At 41.8% G+C, this 27,978-nt stretch overlaps 1 protein-coding gene across 3 annotated transcripts; it reads right to left on the bottom strand.

Annotated features, from left to right (window-relative positions):
• Positions 1-869: 869 nt before the first annotated feature.
• Positions 870-27,978, bottom strand: slc8a4a (solute carrier family 8 member 4a). Of its 3 annotated transcripts, none has more exons than XM_040049870.1 (9): positions 27,662-27,978; positions 26,532-26,607; positions 22,572-23,987; positions 21,907-22,424; positions 13,170-13,276; positions 11,586-11,704; positions 9,129-9,228; positions 7,468-7,740; positions 870-2,446 (listed from the first exon to the last, which is right to left on the bottom strand). In XM_040049870.1, exons 3-9 carry the CDS (start codon positions 23,910-23,912, stop codon positions 2,067-2,069), a joined length of 2,838 nt encoding a protein of 945 aa, XP_039905804.1. In that variant the 5' UTR covers positions 23,913-23,987; positions 26,532-26,607; positions 27,662-27,978; the 3' UTR covers positions 870-2,066. The 3 variants fall into 3 exon arrangements, with proteins under 3 accessions (XP_039905804.1, XP_039905802.1, XP_039905801.1); XM_040049868.1 differs by lacking the exon at positions 27,662-27,978 and adding an exon at positions 26,976-27,655 and having other exon boundaries at positions 26,532-26,602; XM_040049867.1 differs by lacking the exon at positions 27,662-27,978 and adding an exon at positions 26,976-27,655.

The following is a 27,978-nucleotide window of genomic DNA, read 5'->3' on the forward strand; positions in this document are numbered from 1 at the left end:
GGAGGCAAGCTACAGTCGTAGCCACAGCTGCTCTAGGGCAGACTGACACAAGCGAGGCTGCCATATCATGCCATCGGCCCCTCTGGCCAACACCAGTAGGCGGTAGGGTAAAGTGTCTTGCCCAGGGACACAACGACCAGGACAGAGAGCCCAGTTTGTTCTCGTTGTCAGCTGTCCAGAGACAGGATGGTTATATGTCTAATCTGCTGACAATATCGGGAATAAATAAGCATGTTTGTGCATGTTTTCATGTGTTAAAGCCCTCACTTTAGTTCAGGAGATGAAGCTAGAAGTCAGGAATGATTATTTTTTCCAGATGCTAGCTGTCTTGTCTTTCTTATTTGCATTTTTGCTTATATGGTGATAGACTCCACTTCTCCGATGATAAAACACAGGTGTCATCCCTCATAATTGGAGCCTGACTGTACAGACATGAATTAAAATTTCTCTCCACAGCACATGAATGCCTAAAGGTTTTCTTTGACTTTACTTTAGCATGCTAACTCTTTGGCTAGTCTCTAGCTGACTGTACTTTTAACTTTATTAAGAGTAGTTTGTGAGAGTCATTGACGACCTGCTTGGTTTGTATAATCTAAACCATCGTTCAAAAAGTTAAATTAAGATGACAAGGCGTCTAACGGCATAATAAATGAGCAACATTTATTTCCACTTTTTTTATACATTAAACGTGCATATCAATAAAACTAAAATCGATCATATAAATACCTCTACTATTATACTGTTACAATAAATATGGCTCTACAGATTCTAGGTTAAATAAAAAACAGATTTCAGTATCAACTGCTGTGCAACACAAGGAGACACTCTCGGGACACACTGTACATGTCTTCTCTTTTAGCACATTTTCCATGTCAAATGATGGACTTGTTTGGTGATTGCGATATGATACAGTGTACTCCACTCTCATTTAAAAGAGCCCGTTTGCTCTCTGCTGTGCTTTTCCTAAAAGAGATATTGTTGAATAATGTTCACAGTGTCAGCATGACAGATAAGAAAACTGCAGTCCTTTTAATATCCATATTCAAATTCTGTTTCTCTTCTGTTACCAACAAACCACCCCGTACCATTTTGTGGAGTCAAAATGGAGACAGTGCCATGCTTTTTGACAATTTGTGCTGGAGTGCAAAGGAGCACACACTCACCACCTACACACACGCATACACAAAAATCATAAATGTGCTTAAAGTATTTGTACAATTAAAAGCAGGCACTCTGCTCCAGGTTGACTTAAAAAAAAAGGCTATTTTTCCAAAAAATCTTGGCTATGTCAAACATGACAGTGCACCAGGCAGTGAATAGAGTATGATACAGCTGTGATTCACATGTACACAAACACATCAACACATCAACACCCATGTCAAAATATTACATACAGTACTTTAAAATATATTACCAAGAAACTGTTGTTATCTGATAACGTGCAAAACTAAGCACACCTTTCACAACACTCTCACGCACAATGTTCATCTTTTACATGATATACAATGAATAATTGTACAGACTAAGTAATAAATATCATCTCACAAATATGTTTTACTGGTCACTTCTGTCTTCCACTTAATGTAAATGCCAAGTACTATGTAATGCCGTCCCATGCACCATCTTTAAGTTTCCGCTATATAACAAAGGCCAAAAAGGAGAATTCTTCTAGACGTTTTCTTCAATCTTGTGCTTTCTTAACATCTACAAACAGAGAGAGAAAGGATCCAATGCCAAAAGCTGTCTGTATGCATCAAGTGACAGAATATAATTTATGGTGATAGAAATGATTAGATAAATGTGTCATGTGATATAATATTTCAAAAAAGGAATAAAGTCAAGAGAGCTTCATTTTCAGTGGCTAAAGCTATCCTTCACAGCATAGGTGGGAGCAAAGTACCAAAGTCCAAAGAATCAGAGTCAGTCAGATACTGTGCCGTATTAATAATAGCTAATGATACAAATAGTTATAAACCTTTGTGAAAATAGACAAAAACGGAGAGAAAACACGTTCAGTAAATTGTAAAAACAAGGAAAGGACTTGTGTCTGTGTCTTTCCCTCTGTCTCAGAAGCCAGGCACGTGGCAGTACGCCTCCAAGGAGGACAACAGGATGTAGATGAACCAGAGACAGAGGAAGAGGAAGAAGGTGAGAAGCTTGGCTGTCCGTGGGCCACCGAGCTCTCCTCCAGACACGGTGGGACGTCGGCGGTAGAGCAGCACCAGCACGCACACCAGCGCCATGATGGTGAAGAGGGTGACAGAGAAGGCCAGGGACCCCGGGTTCACTTTGAACACCTTGCCTTTGGTGTGCCAGTAAACTGCTGCAATGGTCCACGCCACTCCGATGCCTAAGAACACGTTGACCGCATTGCTGCCCGTCACATTTCCAATAGAGGCGTCAGCATATTGATCCTGGATGGCAGCCACCTTACTTGCAAAAGTGTCTGTAAAAGAGAGAGAAATAGGCAAATATATATAAGTAATCAGTAATGTGCACAGACTGAGTACAGGTGCCACAAACACCAGGGACTGTACAATAAGCACTACATGTATTTAAGGAAATTCAAGCCTTAATTTAGGAAGTACCGCCATTATTATACTGTATATAGTTTCCTAATTTCAAAGGCTCAAAAATAATTGACTTACAAGTAATTTCATGGCCAGATGAGGCATATTTACCAAATTAAGCCATTAAAGATCTGGAGTTGATTTAGTACAGGGAGTGCAGAATTATTAGGCAAGTTGTATTTTTGAGGAATAATTTTATTATTGAACAACAACCATGTTCTCAATGAACCCAAAAAACTCATTAATATCAAAGCTGAATGTTTTTGGAAGTAGTTTTTAGTTTGTTTTTAGTTTTAGCTATTTTAGGGGGATATCTGTGTGTGCAGGTGACTATTACTGTGCATAATTATTAGGCAACTTAACAAAAAACAAATATATACCCATTTCAATTATTTATTTTTACCAGTGAAACCAATATAACATCTCCACATTCACAAATATACATTTCTGACATTCAAAAACAAAACAAAAACAAATCAGCGACCAATATAGCCGCCTTTCTTTGCAAGGACACTCAAAAGCCTGCCATCCATGGATTCTGTCAGTGTTTTGATCTGTTCACCATCAACATTGCGTGCAGCAGCAACCACAGCCTCCCAGACACTGTTCAGAGAGGTGTACTGTTTTCCCTCATTGTAAATCTCACATTTGATGATGGACCACAGGTTCTCAATGGGGTTCAGATCAGGTGAACAAGGAGGCCATGTCATTAGTTTTTCTTCTTTTATACCCTTTCTTGCCAGCCACGCTGTGGAGTACTTGGACGCGTGTGATGGAGCATTGTCCTGCATGAAAATCATGTTTTTCTTGAAGGATGCAGACTTCTTCCTGTACCACTGCTTGAAGAAGGTGTCATCCAGAAACTGGCAGTAGGACTGGGAGTTGAGCTTGACTCCATCCTCAACCCGAAAAGGCCCCACAAGCTCATCTTTGATGATACCAGCCCAAACCAGTACTCCACCTCCACCTTGCTGGCGTCTGAGTCGGACTGGAGCTCGCTGCCCTTTACCAATCCAGCCACGGGCCCATCCATCTGGCCCATCAAGACTCACTCTCATTTCATCAGTCCATAAAACCTTAGAAAAATCAGTATTGAGATATTTCTTGGCCCAGTCTTGACGTTTCAGCTTGTGTGTCTTGTTCAGTGGTGGTCGTCTTTCAGCCTCTCTTACCTTGGCCATGTCTCTGAGTATTGCACACCTTGTGCTTTTGGGCACTCCAGTGATGTTGCAGCTCTGAAATATGGCCAAACTGGTGGCAAGTGGCATCTTGGCAGCTGCACACTTGACTTTTCTCAGTTCATGGGCAGTTATTTGGCGCCTTGGTTTTTCCACACGCTTCTTGCGACCCTGTTGACTATTTTGAATGAAACGCTTGATTGTTCGATGATCACGCTTCAGAAGCTTTGCAATTTTGAGACTGCTGCATCCCTCTGCAAGATATCTCACTATTTTTGACTTTTCTGAGCCTGTCAAGTCCTTCTTTTGACCCATTTTGCCAAAGGAAAGGACGTTGCCTAATAATTATGCACACCTGATATAGGGTGTTGATGTCATTAGACCACACCCCTTCTCATTACAGAGATGCACATCACCTAATATGCTTAATTGGTAGTAGGCTTTCGAGCCTATACAGCTTGGAGTAAGACAACATGCATGAAGAGGATGATGTGGACAAAATACTCATTTGCCTAATAATTCTGCACTCCCTGTAGTTGTGACTGGAACTCTTAGCATGTAAGTCCAAAGTGTCCGTGCAAGTGCAACGAGGCCATGATTAGGCTGAAAGTTCAAAGGAAAAACTTAGGAACACAGCCTAAGCTGTAAGAGTGGCCAAATCAACAAACTAGATCATGGTTACAACGAATAAATGGACTGTTCAGCTCAGCAATACCACACATCCCAAAAGACTACAGAAGACTAAAGTGTATGATTGCAGAAGTTATTTCTTGGTTGGTTTCATCGATTCTGTCAAGAACACTCAATAGGAGGTATAAAACTGGATTATTTTATGAATCTACAATCAAGACATGCTTTTTGGAATGGAAATACAAAGACAAGAATAACAAGGTGCAAACCTCTGGTTACACTTAAAAACATGAAAGTCTGATTAGGCTTTCCTGGAAAAAAGGGTTGTCAAAGAAAACAAAAATCATACTCAGATATAAATATAAATATATAAATATAAATAGATAATAAAATTAACATTGTATTAAGATAGTCATTTGAATCAATACTGATACAAACTCCCTCAAAAAGAGAGACTCAAAAACAAGCAGCAGCTGGAGATGGCTGGAGTAAAGTCCTGCCAGAATAATGCACAGGAAGAAACACAGGATTAGGTGATGTCCATGTTTCCAGTCGTTGACTAAAAAGGGTTTTCATTCAAGTATTAAAAACAACACTTACATTTAAAGTGATGTTAGTTGTGTTTCAAAATTGTCGTAAACAGTTATTGTCTTGATGCATGCTCAATCATCCAGGTAAGTAAATCCCAAAGGGTTGAGACACATTTTTTCTAAACACCACATCTCCTTGGCTTTTAAACATGTTGCGCCAAAAACTGGTCCACCTCAAGGATTGGGTCCCCTGAGACAAGCAGAGTAGTGTAGTGTACTCTGTTAAGTGCCTGGAGGATTGCCATGATTTATACATGGCAAACAACCTCTGGGGAAGTGGATGGCACAACCTCGTCAGGCCAGGACTCCGCAGTCTATTTACACCTAGAGGCCAGTGGACACTCTTTTAATGATGAGGATGTACATATCCTGGACAGGGAGGAACGCTAGTTTGAGCGCGGAGTCAAGGAGGCCATTTACGTGAAAAAAGGAAAGACCATCTCTGAATTGAAGGGGGGGGGCTAAGGGTACATCTTTCACCATCTTAAGATGCCGTGATTGCAGCCATTCCCCAACTCTCTGTGAATGGTACTCATGGCCATTGATCAGTGGGCTTTGATCAATGGTCTAATTTTGCTCTAATGTTCATAATTCCACACATTGCCGAAAACCCAAACAGCACACGCAATAAGAGGCTTTATCTAAGCGTCCTGTTAATGTTGGTGGGGCGTCAGTTACACAATGGACCGAAAGCCAGCACAACAGAGCCAGCGGTGCACGGGCAAGAATTCCTTTCTTACTTGGAAATTCGTTGAAATTAGTTGTGGTAGCTACCTGGGCTATGTGCCACTTCAGTATCTTTGATGTACTATTCCTGTGTGATTTATTACTATTAATGAAGGCTGCATTACAACCTGCTAGCTGCAAATAATCACGTGCAGTTCTGAAAGCAGACAGAAAGAAAACATATTACTGATACAGAAATAGTTTTCTATACGAGATCACTGCAAAAACTGCAGCCTTACCTAATGTCCACCCTACTGTTACTCATTTTATATTAAGATTTTAAAATCTAGTTGGTATTGCTTTCAGAACTGCACATGATTATTTGCAGCCAGCAGGTTGTTAATGCTATCCATCAAGTCTAACCTCAGCTAATGCCAGCTAACAATGTTAGCTCGGTGGCGAGTAGCCTTCAGTAATAAATCACACAGCAATATTACATTCATGTAGTTGTAAAAAGCAAGACAATATATTAGGTAATCCAAAGTATTCAGAATACGTTACTCACATTGAATAACTTAACGGAATACATTACAAACTACATTTTGGGCCATGTATCCTGTAATCTGTAGTGGAATATATTTTAAAAGTAACCTTCCCAACACTGTTTGTTGATCAGTGGTCATGACAATTTGCATATTAATGATTAGCGACCTCACAGCCCCTTGTCCAGTGGGCTAATTTCAATCATTGTGCGATGTACTGTTTATAAAGCTGGGGAAACCTGCAGTCAGCTGAGACTGAAGAAGTCACTTGGATGAGTGACGAAACGTTTCTCCCACTGAAAATGCTGCGTCCAGATGAACAGAATCAACCCAGATTTTTGTGAAACTCAGTTATTTAAAGCTGAAAATAACACAGTTTTTGTGTAATATTGTTCTCATAAAACTATAGCCACCCATGGTACTCTGTGTGTACGTTAATTGTTATTAGGCTGTTGTAGTCTTGTGGCCCTGCATTAATGATTAGAAGGACCACATCCTATATGTGGTTATGGGAATACAGCCAATAGCCTACTGTGAAACTGCAAAATAGAAAACTTTCTCTCATTGATGAAACATTGTTTGGCTCGTAAACAGATCTGACTTTTACTCACAGTAAAATAAAAATGGGCCCCCAGCTGTCAAGGAGTTCAGGACTCGAGAGAAATGCCGTTATGTATCAAATAATATATGTGTAGCTAATAAACTGTGACTCTGTATGTGACAGATCACTTGTCTGCAGTGTAAAAAAGCACAATGTTGTTTTCTGACTGTCAAGAATAATTATTTTTAAGCTGGCTAATTACTGAAGTCAAGTTCAGGGATCATTGAACAACTGAAAACACGAGAATTTGACTCTTATATTAAGACCTAGTTTACATTCATTACTGGTGACTTTTTCAAAAAGGGGGGCTTCATGGCTTTCTCTTATTTGGCACGGGATTTTTAGGGAAGCATGAGAGGATAAGATGGAGTCTCAAAGCGTGAGAGTTGGCAACCCTTGTTTATTAAACCAAAACCTAATTTTCATAGTCATTTTTTGTGTTCAGTGTTAGTGTTTAGGAAATAGCAAAATGGGACTTTAATTAGGGCGAAACTAACAAGCGAAACAAGGTTTTTTTTCTCTGTTTACAACTTGTTAATATCCAAGACATGAGCTTTGGAGAGAATCCCTCTGACAGCACAGGTGGAGGAAAAGGTTACACAAGCAGCTGCTTCTGCCACAGGGGAAAAGCCCAGAGGAGACACAGGACAAGGCCGCTGGTAGGACTGAACGACAAGCACAGATGCCCACCTGGAACAGAAGTGCCGAGGGCCACAAACACCACTGCGGTGACCGAGTCTTTGAGACCGACTGTGCAGCCGAAATGTGAGGCCAGGTCCCCGGTCACAGCTGTCAGAACGCCAATGAGGGAAATAGAGACAAAGAAGCAGGCCCAGCCGTTCCAGTATTCAGTCGGTGGGACGAAAGCAAAGAGGACCTTCCAGAAAACTGTCAGGAAGTGCATAATGTAATCAAAGCAGGACGGCAAGCGTTCCTCCCCGCTCTCCTCCTCATCGTCGTCACCTACCAAAGACAGAAAAGATGCATGAAAGCCTGCGAAACACAACCTTCATTTAGACCACTGTTTGGCTTTACAGAGCACCGTAAAGCCACCATGAAATTGATATAATTTTAGTTTCAGTTACTGTGTTTGTTCAGACACTGGCAGTTTTGGGAAATGTTCTACAGATACTGTAAAATGGAGAGAAGATTTAATATGCACTGCTGTTGGATGAAACTGTGAATGTGGATATTGTTTGGACAATGGCTGCTTTTGTGGTATGTGGCCATTCACGTTGTTATCATAGCCATTCTGTGACTGCTCTATACTGCTCCTGTTATCTACAGCCAAGAAATCATTGTTAAAGCCAAATGGGATTTGGACCAGTTGTGCTTAGATAAGAAAGACGTGCAACAAATACACCACAGGAGGACAGGAATACAGTGGCTTCAATACAGCAGTCATCGCAGTTGTCACAATTCAGTGCACTACACACATGCGGGGGGCTCGTAGTTAGTGTCACACCATTTAAAAACAAATGTGTCATCGTGCGACCAAAGCACAGCAATTAGTAGAGCTACCATTCCAGTGACAGCCATCGCTGAGGGCAGGAGATTACATTATAATTTATAATATCATCATATTTATCATAATACAGCTCAGACCCAAACTGTGGAAGTGAATGAGCTCTAAAAAATCCTGACTTTTCAGAAATTTAGTGCCAATTTGTCATCATATTCATCTTCATATTTTAGATCAGTAAAACCTTCAGCATCTTTGAGCAATCCTTTTCAAATCAGAGACATGCAGGAAGTGTACTTTCTATCTTAAATATGCACATTACAAATGCAAATCTGAGTTTCTCCATCCAGCAAGAGAGAGAAAATAAAGAAAAGAGTACATTAACCAAATGACACATCACAGGAGTCTAAGTGAGCTTTTAGCCCAATGATTTGTGCACTAGTGCAGATCTAAAAGGTTCACAGACAGCTTTGGAAAGACCCCCCAAAAAAGATTCACCATACCACAAACATCAGTCATAAATTCTTCAGAGCCATTAATTGTTGAGGAAGAGCCGGCCCTTTTAGTTTTTATGATGAGCGTCATCATGCATTTTTAATAAACTGTCTGGATTTAAATGGATGAAGCAAATAAGCTCAGAATGATCAAAAATGAATTAAAATAGCATTTGTTTTTGTACGCTCTTTCAACCCTTTCCGTTAAACTGGGGATGTTTTTTTCTTTATGCAATCTTAAACGGAGCATTTTGAATTTTATTTTAAAGACATATCTAAGTGAGCGCTGCACAACAGGCAGCTGGTGGACCGGATCCAGCCTGCAGGCTCAATCTTCTTCAGGACTGCCTTCAGAGGGATGAACAGATGAGACATTTCAGGACGCCGCGACTTACCTGCGCTGACAGTGACGGCACTAACAAACTGCTCTCTCCAGCTGCTGCTCCCTACAACAAGAGCCAGGTTCGTTTTCTTGATCAGCTTGTCCACTGTGCTCTGCAAGGAAAGCAGAAGAAAGGTGCATTAACACACACTGAATAACATACTCAGTACAATCTTAGTGCTGTATGACACTGGGGACACTGATGTGGTGAATCAAGATACAATTACCAGCTTCTGTCCTCCCAGTGTGAAGCAATGGTGAGTCACCAAAACAGATGCGAGCACAAAATCCCAGTAGCCCCCAGGAGAAAGGGAGTGTGCGAGCATAAAGCTGCTTTAAAGCAGTGAAGAAACACAAGCCAACTCATAAAACTGCAGCTGTTAATATCAATGCGGTATCATGTTACAGCTTAAATGTTCCTAAATTGTCTCAGAGCGCTGCACCACCCATTTTAAGCTGAAGGATCAGTTTACTTGTGCAGAGGATTGCAGTATGAATCTGTGGTATCTGTGTAGCTCCAGCACAAGTATAATGGCGATGATGTCATAGTTATCTGATAAGGGTTAGCTCAGATTGTGACTGGAGACTACACATCAAACAGAGGGTTATTTATTTCATGATCACAAAAATAAAATGCCATCACTACATGTCAGTCATTGTTTTTTTGGATTATTGTTGAGTGGACATTCTTTATTTATTTAATTATATTTGCCAGAGGTGACCATAAAGTGGAGACCCGATGCTAGCTAGCTTTGTTAGCATGATAGCATGACACATTTATTAGCTGTACAGGTGTATTGCACAGCCACAGGTTCCTAGAACCATAATATTATTTCCCGTAATGAAAAAAACAAAAACAAAATGCTAACACAGACTTCTTTTCCAGGACTGAAAAAAAGTGATTAGCCACTTGTATACAGCTCATAGCTGTTAGCTAATGAGCATGTGGAGACGCAGTCAGATATGCCCCTTCCTCACCACTTGTGGTTTCAAAACACCAACATGGCATCTTGTAAATAGGCAGTACTTACTTACTAAATAGTAGTAAATGATGGAACATGTAATCTATACCACTACTGTTGTGTATTTATGACTCACTAGATAAGCACTGATTAGGCTCTATTCATGAACAGAGTCTATTGATGGATTAATCTTCTCTCTGTGTTAGGCAGCACCTGCTTTTTTGACTACTACTGAAATGCATTCAGCTAGCCACGCCTAGCTTCGACCTCCAAGGTAAAAAGAGCATTATTCTACCTGTAGGGCTTACAGCGGAGCACAAACATTTGTTGATTGACAGTTGTGCCGATATTGATGTTTGTGTACAACAGCTCATCCAAGAACTCCAGATTTGGTGAGTGACGTATTAGTATTTTATTAGCAGGAAAAATAATCAGCAGGTCATTTTGTTGCTGCCATATAATCTATGGATGCTACTTGCTAACCAAAGTTGCTAGCGTTAGCTAGTACGTTAGCACACCACTCTCTCATCAATCAGATTTTCAGCTCCAAATGGCACTGGCACCACAAATTTACCTCACAGGCAGAGTTCAGTGACTTTTCTTATGTGTCAGCGCCTACCCGTCACAGAAAGACACCATGCCTCTAATAAAACATAACTTGAAGTCTGGATATAACTTAAAGTGAATTAAATAAATAGTCATCCTCAGCACATTTTTCATGAATACCAAAATTAGCAGTAGCAATCCCAGTGCCTTTTCTTACCGGGCTGTAAATTTGTTTAATTCTGTTCTCAAGAGAGTCTCTGGAAATGAGCTTGTTTTCAGAATTAGCAGCATTTTTTTTTCACTACTTTTTTGGCTGGCTTCCTTGTCCAGCTTCTGAGGTTGCCACTTGGGCCTAATATCATGTTGTGTTAAGGTAACTGAAGTTTCTTTCTTTTTTAAAAATTTGTACTTTTTCCCGAGTTGAGATCGATCCACTGCTCATCCAGTCCAAATGTCAAAGTATCCTTCAGCAAGATACTAAACCCTGAGTTGCCCTCAACACATCCATCGGCATGTGAGTGTGTCTGTGGACGTTAGATAAAGTGCTTAGATGAAAGTGTTGTATGAATATGTGTGGAACTGGGTGAATGAAACTTGTAATAAAAAGTGCTCTGAGTGCTCAAACCGAGTAGAAAGGTGCTATTTAAGTACCGGTTCACTTACCATTTATTGTCTCTTGTAAAACACCCAACTTATCAATACAAAACAGATGGAGTACTGCTATAAATTCTGCATTATGGCAAATGATACAAATTCTTTAACTCTGACTATTCAAGCTGAATGATGCGTGAACACATCTACTGGAAGATTCATGAGTTGCATAATTTATCACACATCAAAAGTAAAATATATATTAACCCAAAATACTGTGACATCAGTGAAATCGCTGCATTTTTCCAGGTTAATGTTGTAAAGTCAGTCCATGTCGGCTCTGAGTTACGAAGCTGCTGATTTTGTGTTACCTTGAATTCATAAGACTCCTCAATGACCACCTCCAGCCTGGTGTGCTCTCCCAGACATGGGCAGCCCATCTTTGACACGTCCTCCGGACCCACTGCTGTCTTGTTGTCATTAGTGTCACCTAGGGCAGCACAAGAATAAACTATCATCCAGGATTTCCTACATGGTGCTTGGATGATAATGAAAGTCAGTCCTCTGTGTGTGCTACGGTCCGTTACAGTGACTCTGAGTGACAGATCAGCCAATCATAATTGGTAAACCCAACGCGAGAGATGTTGGGGAGACACGTATTGAAATAAATAAAACACAGCAGCCTGCATATTGATACTCAAAATTTAATCAAGAGCATAAAAAGTACTTGGAATAGAGGATTTAGGTTTATTTATGTCAGTGGTTTTATTTATAATAGTGGATTATGTGAATATGTATTCTGTTATTTATGTTTTGAATTCTCTACTTAGTAATTTACTTCAGGAATATATTTTTTCTGCATTCATTACTGGCTTATCATTTCTTGTATGTGTTTATTGTCATTATGTTTAATAAATAATAAGCAGAATCGTATGTTATTAATATAAATAGGTCTCATAAACAGGACTTTCCCAAACATTTTCTGACTACACGTCACATTTTTAATATATCCACAGTACTTTTAGGTTGCAAATCATCAATCATTAAAATATGATCACATTTAGCAAAGAGTCTGAGTGAGTATTGATATGAGCACAGTTGTATTACAAGTACTTTTTTGATGTTAGTTAGTTTAATTTAACATGCAATTGCAAAAGCAGCTATTGCACAGTAATTACAGCGCTCTTCCACAGTGTGTCTTTTCTCCTTCCTGTTAAAAGGGAGTTTTTCCTGGGGTGGCTGTAGCTCAGGTGGCAGAGCAGGTCAGCCACTAATCAGAAGGTCGGTGGTTCGATCCCAGGCTGCCTCCTGGCTGCATGCCAAATATCCTTGGGCAAGATACTAACCCCATGTTTGCCTACTGGTGGTGGTCAGAGGGCCTGGTGGCGCCAGTGTCCGGCAGCCTCGCCTCTGTCAGTGCGCCCCAGGGCAGCTGTGTAGCTTGCCATCGCCGGTGCGTGAATGTGTGTGTGAATGGGTGAATGACTGAATGTAGTGTGAAGCGCTTTGGGGTCCTTAGGGACTAGAAAAGCGCTATACAAATACAGGCCATTTACCATTACTGTCGCCAAGTGCTTGCTTATAGGGGTTATCTGATTGTTTTTTTCTGTATTATTACAGGGTCTTTACCTTACAATATAAAGCTCCTTGAAGCAGCTGTTGTTGCACTATATAAATAAAATTGAACTGAATTGAATGATTGACTGTAAAAGCTCTCAAAAATAACATTGATGAAATATAATGACATTTTTATTCTAACCCTGAGCAATTTTAAGTACATCAATTAGACTTTCAGTCTTCATGAATAAGTATTGATGAGGAAGTTTGAGATTAGTTGTGCTGTAAGGTTTAATCTGCATTAATCCAAGCATTTAGTGCACACATTTATCTCAAGCCACCAAATAGAGTGACATATCACTCTGCACATGTAGCACACAGTGATGTCATCCACTCACCGTGTCTCTGTCCCACCTCCAGCAGTATGGGCTCCTCCAACACAATTGTGAATGTCTTGTTTTTCTCGTACTCCTCATCATCAATGATCTTCACATTCAGCAATTTCCTAAAGGTCGAGGGGTCAGGGGAACAAGGAGAAGCGGATTAGCTTTGTTTAGGGGAAATAAAAGTAGCTGCCCGTATGAGTCAACCTGCAGTAACCCTCTGTTATCTAAACACGCTCAAAATAGATCCCAGGCAGGTAAGAGCAGCTTCCAATGCTGAGACTATGCTTTCGTACACATTCAAATAAAACCAGAGTAGCTAAGAGGTAGACTGCCTACACAGTGAATCATGAAACAGATCTGTTAGATAAGAAGGTGGAAGCTCAACATTTCCCCCAAATTGACAAATATCATGCGCTGCCGAACACTACGAAGAAAAAAAAGACTAAAATATAAATTTTCCTAATACCCCACAAGAGGGCGGACTCCTTCTGCACCATTAATTCCATTAGAGCACAACTAAAGCGAAATAGCCCACACCCCTCCCACACACTCAAGTTAGAAGTCATGAGGAATTGAATTATTACCTTTGTCTCTGTGGAAATTAAGCATCACCTATCTACACAGGGACTCATGATAAGACATATATATATAGTTTGTGCTCTTAAATCCGAGAGCTCAAAAACGTGAGGCTGCTTTGTCAAACTGTGACCGACATATTTTCTTCAGCCCTCTTCGTTCGCCCACACTGTCACAGCCAGTCTCTCTCTCTCCCTCTCCCTCCATCTCCCTAATGATATGTGGGTGGCTGTCTATTTCTGTCTACACATATACACTCAGGGTTTGACAACACGCATGAAGAGCTTTTGCTTGCTGAGGAAGAAGAAGTTTATTTTAAACAGCAACGATACGTCACTGGCTGTCTAATGTCAGGCTAAGTCATGCCAGTGGGAGCAACGTGAAGCGCAGCCTGGAGACCTCGCAACAGGAACAAAAGAGTTTGTGTGCATGGTATATTTGCTTTGAATCGCCGTGCCGGGGCCTTGAAATAAAATGTGAAGGCTCTGCTGCTGTGGATTGTGCTAATGTAGCAGCCATTTTGACATTACATCACATTTTAGGCAGACACTGTTTGTCTTGCCGTAGCGTACCTAGATAAGCAGAATATACAGACGAACATTTACATTTTCCACTAAAATCCAAACGAGAAATTAAAGGCTGTCGAGAAGCAGCAGGGGCCCGGGTTCATTTAATGCATCGGGCTGATTAGCTGGCAGTCTAACTCTAAACTGCTGCCACAGTTTGAAGCTCATTTGCACTGATTTCAGACAAAAAGAGGTGGGTGATAATGCAAAACGCGAGAAAATCAAAAGTGACTTTTCAAAACAGACTAAAAAACAGCTGTGGTGAGATTAGTTCTCCTGCTTTCTTAGTTTCGGTGAGTTGGTCCTTCACGTAAAGTAGTTCCATCCCTCTTTTTAAAAATATATATTTTACTTGAATCAGTAATACCTTTGTTAGTATTTCAAAAGCATTAGTAGTGCAAATAAACCAAGCAAAACTGAGTGGCTAAAGACAAGCAGTGCTTGCTAAAGAAAAGACAGTTACGAATGGAAGAACAGATGATTTAATTATTGCTACACTCCAGTCCTGCACACTAGTCTGCAACCATCTGGAAACCACTGGTCACCAGAGAAAAATGTGTATTCCCCTGGCTGGTTGGTGCGTGTGGTAGGTTGTTTGCTGTCGCTAGGAGAAACTGGTGGCAAAGTGCTGCTTCACAGTCTGTATTAGGTTGGTGTAACTGAGGCCTAACACACAGCAATCTCAAAAGCCACTGGAGGCAGAGATGAGGAGAATGTTCTGATATAAAAGCTACAAACACAGGAATGGCAAGTCCTTAAGTTATTTGAAAGCATGGATGTTGCAATTCACAGTCACCGTGCAGCAGCCTGCCATACCATAAAAACAAGCAATCAGTGCCTGTTCAACACTAGAAATAGCTTTGGATTTCACAGAATTTAACTGAATTAATTTGAAATAATTTTCCCACATGCCAGTCTGACCTCCACACAACTTTCTTCACAGTGAAACAATACTCTGCTGATCTCTGTGCATGTAGTGTATATGTCTGGTAGATTTTTATTATAGTAATTTAACTTGGCAGGAGGAGAGAGGCATGAGTATATTCCTTTGAGGTGATTTCTTTTTCTCTGCTGAGATTTCACTTTCCAGATCTTTTTTTCTATGCAGCTTGCTTATAATGTGAAGCCTCTGATGAACAGGATGTCACTCTTGTCATTCTTAACTAGGGATGGGTATCGAAAACCAGTTCTTGTTGAGAACCGGTTCCCACTGTTTCAGTTCCTTGGAATTCTTTGCCATTTTTGCAAACGATTCCCTTATCGATTCCAGTCGCCCCGAATGACGTCACCACGTTGCGGAGCGTCATTTACCTGGCAGGAAACAGCGGCTCAAACGCTCAAAAGTTTGGTTATACTTTACGAGAACGGATGACAACAGGGCAGCTTGCAATACTCACACACAAAATAAAATCTATTCAAGCTGAATTTATGCTTCAATTCTTCAAAGAAAATCGTACCACCAGAGTTTGAAAGTTGCAGATTCTTTTCAAACGCCCTAAAAGCCCAAAGCTTAAGAACATATTTCACATTTTTAATTTTCATGCGCACAGTGGTTCTGTCGTTAGCGACTCTGACCTGCAGCAAGAATGTATGCTGCCACATTTCTGTGTAGAATTTGCGTTTTTTTTCCCCCTGTGCCTACTGAGTTTTAGTCCTGGTGATGCAGTTTTCTCCCTCAATCCAAAGACACGCTTGTTAGACTGACTGGTTCTAAACTGTCTATGGCTGAGAGTGTGAGTGGTTTTGTCTCTCATCACCACCCAAAAGCAGTTCAGATGATGAAGTGATGCATTTTTCCAGCATGTAAATGACTACCAATGAAAGCATGTAAACTAATCAAAGTATGAAATCAATGAAGTTCTGCCTTCATCTTCACTGTAGGTAAAAATAATCACAATTTAGCTGATTTAGCTAAAAAAAGTTAGCTAAAGTAAACTAAGTCAGACACCCGCTAACTAGCTAAATACGTTAAAGGAATAGTCTCACATTTAAAAAAAATACCCAATTTTGTGTTCTTCCTGAAAATGAAAATTGATGACAGATTAATGTCTGCACTCAAATTATTAAAGTAGAATAGCAAGCAGTCGACTTAGCTTAGCATGTAGTCTGGATGGAGGGAAACAGCTAGCCTAGCTGAGCCCAGTCTACAGCTAACAACACAGCTCTCGCACGTCAGTTTAGATGATGTAAAAATGTAAGTTTGTGGATTTCATCTTAAAGTTACAGATACTCATCATTTTATATAAACTTCATTATACTTTTGGGCTTTTGATGATTTTTTTAAACTGTTCTTTGTTCATAGTGAAATGATTATACAGCACACATCTATAATGAGTTTGAAAAAACAAAAGAAAAAAGAATTGGGTCCACAAGTTTGAATTTATATTAGTATTAGATATTTTTTAAACCACACAGTGTCAAAAGCATCATATCCCCCGTTAACATTTGGTTAAATGTCCCTTAGCAAGTTGCATATCAACAAGATTTTTTTTGGTAACCATTAACAAGCTTCTGGCCTAATTCTGACATAATTCTGTCTGATGTTTGTCTGGGCTTTTAATCGTAGTCCTCATTTTTGTCATGGTAAGTATGTAAACCTTTGACCACAACTGTACAATATTCATGCTGAGCCAGTTATTTACAACGAATAGGACTCCCTGCAAAATCATAGTTGTTCTTTTTTATTTTAGCACATTTCCCAAAATGTAAAGTTATCTTTTAAAATTTGTGGTCCTTTATAATTTCCTTCGTGCGCTTGGGTTTAAAATGTTCAGTTTAAAAATACATTTTCTAAACAGCACACAGTCCTGCTTTATGAGCCCTGTCGCTGCAAGTCAATGTAAACTCTGATTATTACAGACACAATTGGATTTTATCAACACTGTAAATCCTTGGCTTGCTCCATATCACATTACACTGCGGAGCCATCAGCCATCTCTGCTGCCCAGTTGGCTCAATTCCTGGGAAAGTTTCTGAGTAGCCGCAGTGGTATAAACCTCCAATTGCATCTGTCACACAGACAATATTGCATGCATTCTAAAGATTGATCTCTGCTCCATCTGCAACAACCGTAATCTGTTCTCCATCTGCCTGGCTCTTTTTGCAGTTGTCTTACATTTACTGAGAGTATGTTGAATGCTAAAAAAAGTATGCCTTGTTTGTAAATTAATTATCAGGATTAGTTTGACTTAACCAGAGAAATGAGAAAAAGGAGGTTGGTCATAATTGTCACCTACAGAAAGAAAGCATCATACATATCGTCTGTGACTCTTAAAGTAGTTCTGTTTTTATTTGGAGGTTCCCTCTCCTCCACATTTTTTGTCGGTTCCTTAAGGATGCTCCAGTTTCCTCCCACAATCCAGAGGCATATACAGTAAGGCATGAGGCCCGGAGACTCCAAACTGCCCACAGGTATGACTGTGTTCACTCTGTAGCCAGAGAGAGTGTCTCTAATTTCTACCCTCTGCCTGCTGCAAAAGAAAAAAAAGAAAGCTTCTGCCCTCCCGAGACCCTGACAAAAATTAAGCCGGCAGGGAGACCGAGTGAATGCATGACAGTGTGTCAAAATCCACAGCTGGACCTAGCACCTCCGTTCATTTAAAGAGCCATGAATCAAAGTGGTATGTCAGCATCTGCCTACAGTGCTGAAGTGTCCTTGAGCAAGATATTGAATCTCAGCCAGCTCCAGAGAGGCTGCAGTGTAGCTCATTATAAACAGAAAGCAGCTGCATTACATTACATTACTGTGTCTCCACTGTGTTCTTGGGTTATTATGTAGAGAAAATTTCTACAGAAAGAAACCCGTTTTGACATTGATAATAACAAATTATTCCACCACTGATAACTTGTACTTGCAAAAATGTGTGGCAACATAATGGAGAATGGTCTGAACTAATAAGCACAGGGAGAGACAAGTGGGACGAGGAGAATTTGAAATTCATTTCTACCCTGCAGCCGTGTTAGCTGCTCCCCTGAATTTAAGCTCAGTGGTAAATTTTAATGTCAGCAGGACAACACGCTGATTCTCCTCAGGTGTACTGTGTAACATGTTCACTATCTCAATTTAGTATGTTCACTTGCTAATTTGCAATAAATGTAAAGCACAGTTGGCTTTGGGAAGGATTTTGACCAGAGGTATGCTATCGCTTGATTACCGTTCCTCTAGAGGTGAGCATTAACTGGTGGGCCTAATTTCATAGCACTAATTGCAGAGATATTACGCTCAGAGCTACAAATGTTAACCTCATATCAGCACAAGAGAAAACGTTAGGCCATCAAAGACATTAGGATCCATCCTCCGAGAACCATGACTGTTTGTCTGTACAATATTTGACCCCAGTCCAACCACATTGAGATGTTTCATCCTCTGGGGATCACAAATGTCTATTATCCATTAAAAGTCAAGAAATTTCACAGTGAATTATGGTGGTGCACTGATTGACAAACAGTGCCGTCCTTTGTGACATGGAAACAGGAAGGCTAATATGTGATTAGCTCTGTGGCTACTTGAAAAGTTGATTTGAAGGGACAGGATAAGCAATAACTGCAGTTGGATGTTTTCATTCTTTTTAATGAGGATTTATAAAGAAGCTGCATGCCAGAGGTTATGCCAGGGGTCTGAGTCCGCCCAAAGCAATTCCTGTTTTCCTGTATGCTGTCTACACTTTCTTATCAATAAAGGAAAAATGCCATAAAAAAGTTATTTAGTTATAGCTTCTGTCTTCTTTGCAGCAGTTGCTAAGCTAAAGGCTAACAGCCCAAACACAAACAAGAGTAGCCCACATTGCTGGTTTTTCCACATATTTTTGACACTACCTCCAAGTTACATTAAACAGCTATAATATGTAAACATGGGTCTGCAAATGTTTTGTGTTAATGTTACCAAGCCCTGAATCTGTGTGTCTTTCAGGAAGTTCTGTATGTCATCGAGCTCGAGTACCTCAGGCGTGAGCGATAAAGAATATCAGTGTATTGATTTTCTTTTCAAAAGTGATCCCCTTCTATCTGTTTTATCTTAGCTTATGTAACTGCCCCCATTATCCACTTCAGACTCAACTAGTGCATAGAGGCGCATATTTGAGGCACTAACGAGAACAGATATGAGATTATGCTACATACGAGCATCAAAGGGTCTATTGCAGATCTTCCTCTAATCCATAAACACAGAATGTAAAATGGCACTTGATGTCAGCTTGTTTATTTTGGCTCAGGTTTGTGTCTGTACATCATAATTTATTTACTGCAGAGCAGAATTTCAATGGTAAATTATTATTTATATGCATGCCTAGATTTTAAACTGCTCCTCCTGGCTCCGCATCAAAAGCTTAAAAACTTGGCTTCCTCTTTTGCTCCTCTGCATGCTCAAATATTGACGGGGGAAGACAGATGTACGTGAGCACAAAGACACACAAAGCTTGAGACCCTGTAACAAACACGCAAACACAGAGGTGCCCAGAGGACCGTCGCCGAGTGTCATCTCTTTGTCGCGAACAAGCGGGGAAACACTCGGGTATGAAAAGCCAGCTCGGTTTTGAACGATGAACTTTGGCAGCCTGCTGAGCAGTAATGAGCGCAGACGTGCATTTAACACAGAGAGGGTGTGAGTTTATAGGCTCGGAGAAACAAATAGACGCATACAACGACGGCGACGCTTCAAGATGATGCCATTTCACCTACATCTTTTAACGGGACTGACTGGCATAAAGAATTCACACGCTGCGTAAAGAGGAGCACAATCTGGCCTGGCAGTCTTCGACTTAAGCTCTCCAAAAGTGGTGAACTTTTGGCTCGGCATCAGAGTCAAACATTAACACCTTCGGGTGGCACGCAGAGATGAGCGCATTTCCAGCAGCAATATTAGAAAACTCATTTAGATTCAGCTTAAAAGATAAGTCAGCTGCTCGACCTGGCAATTTCGATTCAAGATCTGAGTCAAACCTTTCCCACCTATGATCAAAGTACTCCCGCATTCCCCTTTAAGTCCTCGCTTGCTATTCCGAGGAGGACAGGAGTAGCTGAACACTGCTTTGGCATTTTTTTTCTGCTGGGTCTGGGTTTTCTTTTCATCTGTTTTCTGATAACAAACTGTCCTGCCCCACTGGATCCCACTCTCCACAGTCACACCCCCAGTCCTCTCCACTGCTGCACATCGACTGTTAAGGGAAGCATGACTCCAGATATTATGAAGTGTACTTTCACTGTCAGCTTTCTACAGTCGGATGAGCACAGTCTTAGCTCAGTAGGTGAGGACTGTATCTACTGCTCAGTCTCCATTTGAATGCAGATGCCAGCTGCCTGCCTCTCATTTCACATTGTTATACACTATTGACTCATTAACTGCAGCCTCTGTAGCTGACTGTGCTATGAGGGGAACTTTTGGGACCCCTTTAACCCCTCTTCACTCTCTTTAATTGCTTTGGATGCTCAAGAAGCTCTTTTTAGTTCCCCTTTGGAGCGACATGTTGCTTGATGTGGGTTTAAAGCAGATTCAGCACTCTAATACGGCCTTAATTATACACATAGACTAATGCATAAAAAGGAGAAAAAGCATAGATTGTGCGCGAGGAAACTGCTAAAAACAGAGCAGTATATTCAAATTTCACCTGCGCTGCGAGGCAAAAAAAAGAAGAAAGACAAATAGGGAGATCTGCGTTTTCTTTGACACCATGTATTCACCTGCCTTTCCTCCCACTCGGCCAACCTACACAATACACCTACACACGAGCCTCGCGCAGACGGATGCATCTGACACATTTGATTCCTTTGTTTCGTCCTTTGCCGTGCAGTAAATCATTTTGTAATGAGCTCAGTACGGTTGAGGGCATTTTCTTTCTTTTTTTAAAGTAAGAAATTAAAAAAAACAAAAAAACATAACCGTTCTGTGTAACTGCCAGGTCTTTTGCTCATCACGTCATAAAGCAAACACTACAAGTGTACTCATCATTCAGCCAGCCCTTTCAAACAGCGTTCAAGTGAAAAAAAAAAGGAAAGAAAGAAAAGCTGGAAAAACATCACTCTTTCAGCGCTCTCTCACTCCCTCGCTCTCTGCACTCTGCCTCCCTCATCTTTTTCTCTCCTCATCTCTGCTGGCGCATCCACGAATGCTTTAACTAAAATAACCACACGGGCTCCAGTGCATGCACCTGTTTTAGTAGCTGCCGTGCAAGTCACCTGTCTGATTTTTTCCCCCCTCTTCTACTCTGTTGCTCGTGTGGGCTTCCTTTGTTTTCCACAGGGAAGTCTTTAGTGTTGTGCATTACAATGAGCTTCAACAGAACTTCCACAGAAATCCCAACAGGCTGCATTTAATTCATTCACAGGAAACTGTTTCTGGGTTTCATCTTCCTCTTCTCCTCCTTTTTCTTGTTCTTTTAAATCTCCACGATCTTTCATTATCTGCCGCACAATTATATCCTCTTATCCTCCCACATCGTCCCTGCGAAAAGAGCTAAACTTCGCCGAGCAAACGTATCTGTGAGTCATAAAAATAGGCCTTTCATTCGTTACCAGAATAGATAACTTACAGTAATCTAGCAGGACAGTTTAATGTACCAATGTGTGGGCGGTGATGTTTAATCAAGTGATGAACAAGAGGAACTGGCACTCACATGGTCTCATCGTTCTGAAACTCCAGCTTGCCGGACACCTCTTCGTAGTCCTCCCCTGCTTTGGCGGTCCCCTCGACAGTGTGGTAGGGCACAGCCACTTTTCCCCGTGCCCCGGATGTCCTGTGAACCTTCACCTGCATGTTGCCAACGCTCTCGCTGACCCTTGTGGAGTTGCTCTCAAACGTAAAGATGCCAGCGTGGTCATCGTCGTAGATGGTGACGGTGGCGATGTGAGGATTGCCCAGTGCCGCCTTTGGAGGAATATGGGAGGGAAGGCCCACCATGCTGTTGCTGGAGGTGATGGAACTCGGCTCCAGGACTGAGACCTCGGCTCTATGCACGATGCGCGGGTTGCTGAGGCGTACGTAGAAGTGCTCGTCCTCTTCAAAAATGTCATCGTCGATCACGCCAACAGTGAACTCTTTGGTTGTCTCGCCAGGCTTGAAGACCAACGTGCCCTCAGCAAACTCGTAGTCTGAACCTGCATTGGCAGTCCCGTCCTCCGTCCGGTATTCCACCTGTGCAGGGGGAAAAAAAATACATCAAATATGTAGTGGCTGGAGTTGTAATAAAAATATTAATATTAATACTTTATGCCTCAGGCAGTTAAAGGTGATTTAAAATTGACCTTGAGCATTTGCAATATCTGTGCTTTCCCCCCTCACCTTGACAGTGCAGCCACTTTCTCCTCCGTGCCGACTCACGGTCAGCTTTAGTGAGCCGCAGTTCTCAAAGCACTGATAATGAGAGTCTTCAAACTGCAGGTAGATAGTGTTAGGATCTTCCTCTTGCCCGCTGGCCTCGTGACAGCTCACCACCTTCCTGGCCTGGTCAGCTGCATGCTTTTTCAGGATGTTCCCCGCTCCGATCATCATGCGCGTAGCTTGAATGCGATAAAACGCCCTGCTCTTCTGCTGCTGGACCAGCACTTGATAGTTGGCCATCTCGATGAGCTGCTCCATGTCCTTATCTGGGTGCCTCTGTTTTAGCTCTTTTAGAGTACGAGCCATCTCCCTGCGGGCCTCTTCTTCTTGATCTTGTTCCGCACTCATCCCACCACCTTCCTCCACACCCTCCAGCATCCCATCCAGAGCCTCTTTGGGGTGAGTGTGAGAGTTCACACCCTGTCCATCCATCTCCAAGTCCATTTTAGTGAACATGGCATCTCCCTCTGACTCGATGATAATGCCGCGGGTCTTGTCGGCTCGGTAGCGCTTGTGGACGTATTTGTAGAAGAGCAGGCGGCGGTCTGCGATCCAGGCTTGCAGAACGCACAGGGGGAAGAAGAGGAAGGTCAGGACTGCTTCCCAGACTTGCACTTCTCCGGGGGAAAACACTGACAGGATGAGATACAGCCAGATGTAGGCGAATATGCTCCAGGCTGCGGTGACAAAAAACACCCGCAGGTGTTTTATCTTGCGGGTTTCATTTTCTGGCACCACATAGACACAGAGAGCAATGATGATGAACATGTTGAAAGCAGCACTGCCCACGATGGTGCTGGGACCCAGAGCTCCCGCTTCAAAGTTATGGCCGACCACTTCGATGACAGACAGCAGGATCTCTGGTGCCGAGGAGCCCAGGGCCATCAGGGTCAGGTTGGAGACCGTTTCATTCCAGATGCGCACAGTGGTTGTTGTTGTCTCACCATTAGGCTTCTTGATAGTGATCTCCTTTTCTTGAGAGGTGATGACCTCGATAGAAGACATGAACCGGTCGGCGATGATGGACATGCCCAGGAACATGTATATGAGAGCGGCAAAGTAAACAATGGCACGTGCCACCTTGTCACCCACTGCAGGGTTCTGGGGATTCCACATGGGCAGCACCACGCCCTCGGAGCAGTTGTCATCACTGGAGCAGTTGCCTGGGCTGCTGCCGATGTCATCATCCCTGCTGCCGTAGGAGAAACGGGTGACTCCCGGGAGGAGAACCAGCAGAAGAGAGATGAACATGCATGGGGTGGCAGGTGGAGTGCAGTTCAAGATACGCTTGTGTAGAAACATGATGGTGTGGTGATGCTTTGAGTCTTCTAATGCTAGAGATCAGTGCACGTGACATGTGAAGGTTCGCATGAACCTCTGAAAGACAGGAAGAAAAAAAAAAAGAAATTTGCCTGGTGGATGAGAAAGCCACATGTCAGATGTTCATTATTCAGTTATATTCTCAAAATAACCCCGATATGGCACCACAAAAGTGCTCTTTTGTATGCAAATGATGTGGGATCCATCAGTTTCGTTGGTCCGAGTTTAGAGAGCCAGAAATATTGGCACCTACTAATCGTTGAGTCACTGGTATTGAACTACCCTGTACGACTCCCACACATATAATGTGGTCACTCTGTGCTAAACCGCAGTGAAAATGTTACCCTTTGCACCTGTAGTATCGAGGGAAAAACTGACTCAGTCCACCCCGTACTGTCGAGTTAGATGGGAGTCCAAAAATAATATCCACTGGCAATGAGAATAACAAGAAAGGAGCAGTTGTTCTTAGGTAGCCCTACTGGTACATATATTATAGGATGATTTAAAGGAGGAACAGCTCTAGTGTCTAGAGAGTCCAACACACCTCTCAGGTCTAGTATTAAATATAAAGCTGGATGCCTGAGTGCAATTCAATCATCACCACCTTACCTAAAAGAATCCATTCCACATGCAGTAATTTATATTTGCCAACATAGTTTCTCTGATTAAGTCAGACAGAGCATAACAGGGTGGAGTGGGGTTGCAAAGCAGCATGCATATGCACAGCAACTCGTGGGCTGGCTGAAGCAGCTTTAATACCATGTGTTATATGAAATTAACCAGACTGACGCTTAGATGGGTATCAGCTGAGAAATCCACAGATGCGGGCTACCACTGAGATCAGCCAATCTGCTGTTTATCTTAGTTTAATTTAGTTTAAAATTTTACATAAGCAATGGAAATGGCATCAGGGGACAACTAAAAACAATTCCCCAGTGCCAACACCCCCCCCCCCCCCCCCCCCCCCCCCCGCCAGCGGTATCTTAATGGCCTGAATAGACATTTCAGGGAGTACAGTGCTAAACTCTTCAAAGGATTAACATCTGTGAAAAAAGAGGAGAGGGAAAGATGTCTAGTAATGTGTCTGGTGTTTTCTAATGAAAATTTAAAGACCATCCTTGTCTCAGAAATAGGTTGCACACCTACAGCAGGAGCAGTCTGGCAAAGCTGCATGTTTGGCACCTGCTCTCATTGACATGCGGCAGTGAAAGGCAGCATTCTCCAATCTGACCTGCATAACAGGAGAGCACGGTTTCCATCAAGGCTACATTTCAGGGTGAAGTGGTGCAGCACAGATGCAGGAATTAAGCCGTCAGTTTTTTTTCTTTCTTTCTGCTGTTAGCTCATAAATAAGTGACTAACAGATTGTATTTGTGCAACAACAACAGCAACAGCCCGACACCTGTCTGCTGATCAGATTGAGCGAGTGAGATCAGCACCATGGACAGTGACTCCTGCAACAGGCAGCTCCAATCAGGGACAATGAAACAGTCTTTTTTTCAGACTGAATGAAATATCCCTCATTACTGTTATGTGAAATCACATATTGATATCATCACTGATTCCTTCACTTTCGAAAGCAGATTTAATTAATACGTTGCTTTCATCTGGCACACAATCCTGCACAAATTTTGAGTGGGTGATGTTTCTATGGCAAAAGCAAGCTCTCCGACTGGTGGAAATGCAGGAAAACTATAGAGAAAAAAAAATGTCTCTTTCTGTTCTGTGCAGTATTTAGTGATATGTTTTCCTCACTAAAGTCGCCAGGCAGCAACAAGTAAATGAGATACTGAAGCATATTATTCATTTCCCCTGAAGAATACAGATGTTTTCATTTTTTAGTGAACACAAGCACACACTCTGAAATCTCCTCACCTTCGTCACATTACATCTATTCAAAGTGTGCAAGTATCCTACCAGTGCAAAACTACAGTTCTCTGATCTGCTGATTTCTAACATGTTTGCAATTAAAAGCCCGAGTGCACCATGAAGACTTTACCAACTATTGGCAAACCCAGCATGATGCCACTTTCCATCTAACAGAGTTACTAACCTTCAATAATTCCATAATTATCCAAGCCTTTAAAAAAAAAAGCAGACCCAAATTAAATTAATCCTCTAACATGTTCTTGTTTGCTAAGCAAAGGTCCAGGGTTGGCAAGTAAACACATAATGACTCACACTTTGATGCCTGCACTTGTTTTGTGTGTAAGCGTGTGTGTTTTTCAAATGGTGGCACACTCAGTTTGTATTGAGACGCCTCATAAATGTCATCTCTGCTATTTAGGGAAGGAAAAGTCATTAGAATTCATAAACAAAAGGAAAACAGAACAGAAACGTGGAAGAAAATGAAAAGAATCCGGAGTTTCTCAAGATGTTGTTTTGAGGTCAAAGCACACTCATCAGTCTAAGCACTAAGACAAGTGTTACTGGATTTACATGCAGCTGTTAGTCTAAGAGTCTAGTATAATGGGGGGCAAGCAAAATTCTCATGCAGGGGCTTGCTTAGTTTCTTTTCTTTGTTTTCTTTCTTTCTTTTTGTTTGCTTAGCTTATAGTTATAGTTCCTATTTTAAACATTGTGAGAAACTGTATTACTCACCTGGATGCAGCTGTCAGTGAGTCAACCCAGAGTGGAAGTTCTAGCCTCAGGAGATGAACTTATCTTTCATGCTGCTCTGTGGAAATACAGCTTATCTTAAACGAGCATACCATAAAGTCAGTTTTTAAAACCATCATGAAAGCAACGAGTGTTCCACATCGGAGAATTTTGAGAAGCTTTAAAAAAAAGAAGAAAAAAAAAAAAAGCCATAAATGTGAGCCAGTAGCAGCACAAAAACACAAAACGCCGCTGTTGCAGATTCGAGACAATTCAAAACGCTAAGTTAGAAACAGATTCTGAGACGGCTAGGTAAGTGATATTACAGAGGTAGAATAAAAAGGGAAAAAGAAAAAAAATAGAGCCTATTAAATGATCAGTAGGCTGAGCATGAGGGACAAACAGACCGGTCCATTTGGTGCGCACAGCTGCCCCACTGATACTCACGGAAAGCCCAGAATCTCAGTTGGATCCTGGTCACAGCGTGGCTACCCTGCACCAGTTCAACAGAGGAAGACACCCCGTGTGCCATTCACACGGCAGGCTGGTGTAATGGTGTTGGCTTGTTGCTGGTGTCTTGGAAATGACGCGTAGCTTTCCCCGGTGCTTGTTTTCTTTCTCTCTCTTTTTTCTTTGACAAGTACCCTACCTCAGCAAACTTAACACAGCCGGAATAGTTCCCCTCATTAAATTCCCATTGTTCCACCACCGCGACACCCTCCGCAAAGCTAAGTAAATTATTCAAAAACCACAAGGCGCTTTCAGCTTTATCCTTTCCTGACTGCGTGTTGATGCGTAAAATAATAAATTAAATTACACCAGTCCAAAAAAAACCAACAACAAAATCTTAGAAAGTATTAATTAAAAAAAAAGAGAATTTAATTGTATTTTCTATTTCCGAAAAATAAACTGAGTGCAAAAAATTCCCTCGCTCTTCTGCCTGAGCTGGATAACGCAAGGAACCAAACAGGGCTGCACATGAGAGTGGGCGTGAATGAATGGTGAAGGATTGAGAGGACGCAAACCACACAGTACGCGGATCAGGACAAGATGGATATCAAGCAGAGGGATGGTGGCACACAAGAAAGAGGAGTGTGAGTGTGGTGTGGAATGGAATGGAAGTCTTGTCTTACTCTCGCGGTGGGCAGCACTGGCACAAGAAACGACGAGCGAGAAAGGGAAAACAGTAACACTGCAGAAACAGGGGAGGGGAGACGTTCAGAAGCAGCGCTACACGCACGGCTGGTCCTCCTGACTGCGCATCAGGAGACCAGGATTAATGATCATTTCCATCAGAAACCCTTTAGAATGTTTGCTCATTATCTTGGTTGCCCATCAGCACAAAAAAACCTGCTGTAAGCTAGAAGATAGAGAGCTGATCTTCGTTTTTGACACTCCGAAATCCCAGATGTATCTGCCCATACGCCTGCTGTGGGCTGCCGTTGTTGTA

The sequence above is a fragment of the Simochromis diagramma genome, unplaced genomic scaffold, assembly GCF_900408965.1.
Source record: "Simochromis diagramma unplaced genomic scaffold, fSimDia1.1 OVJJ01000050.1, whole genome shotgun sequence".
Classification (NCBI taxonomy): Eukaryota; Metazoa; Chordata; class Actinopteri; order Cichliformes; family Cichlidae; genus Simochromis; species Simochromis diagramma.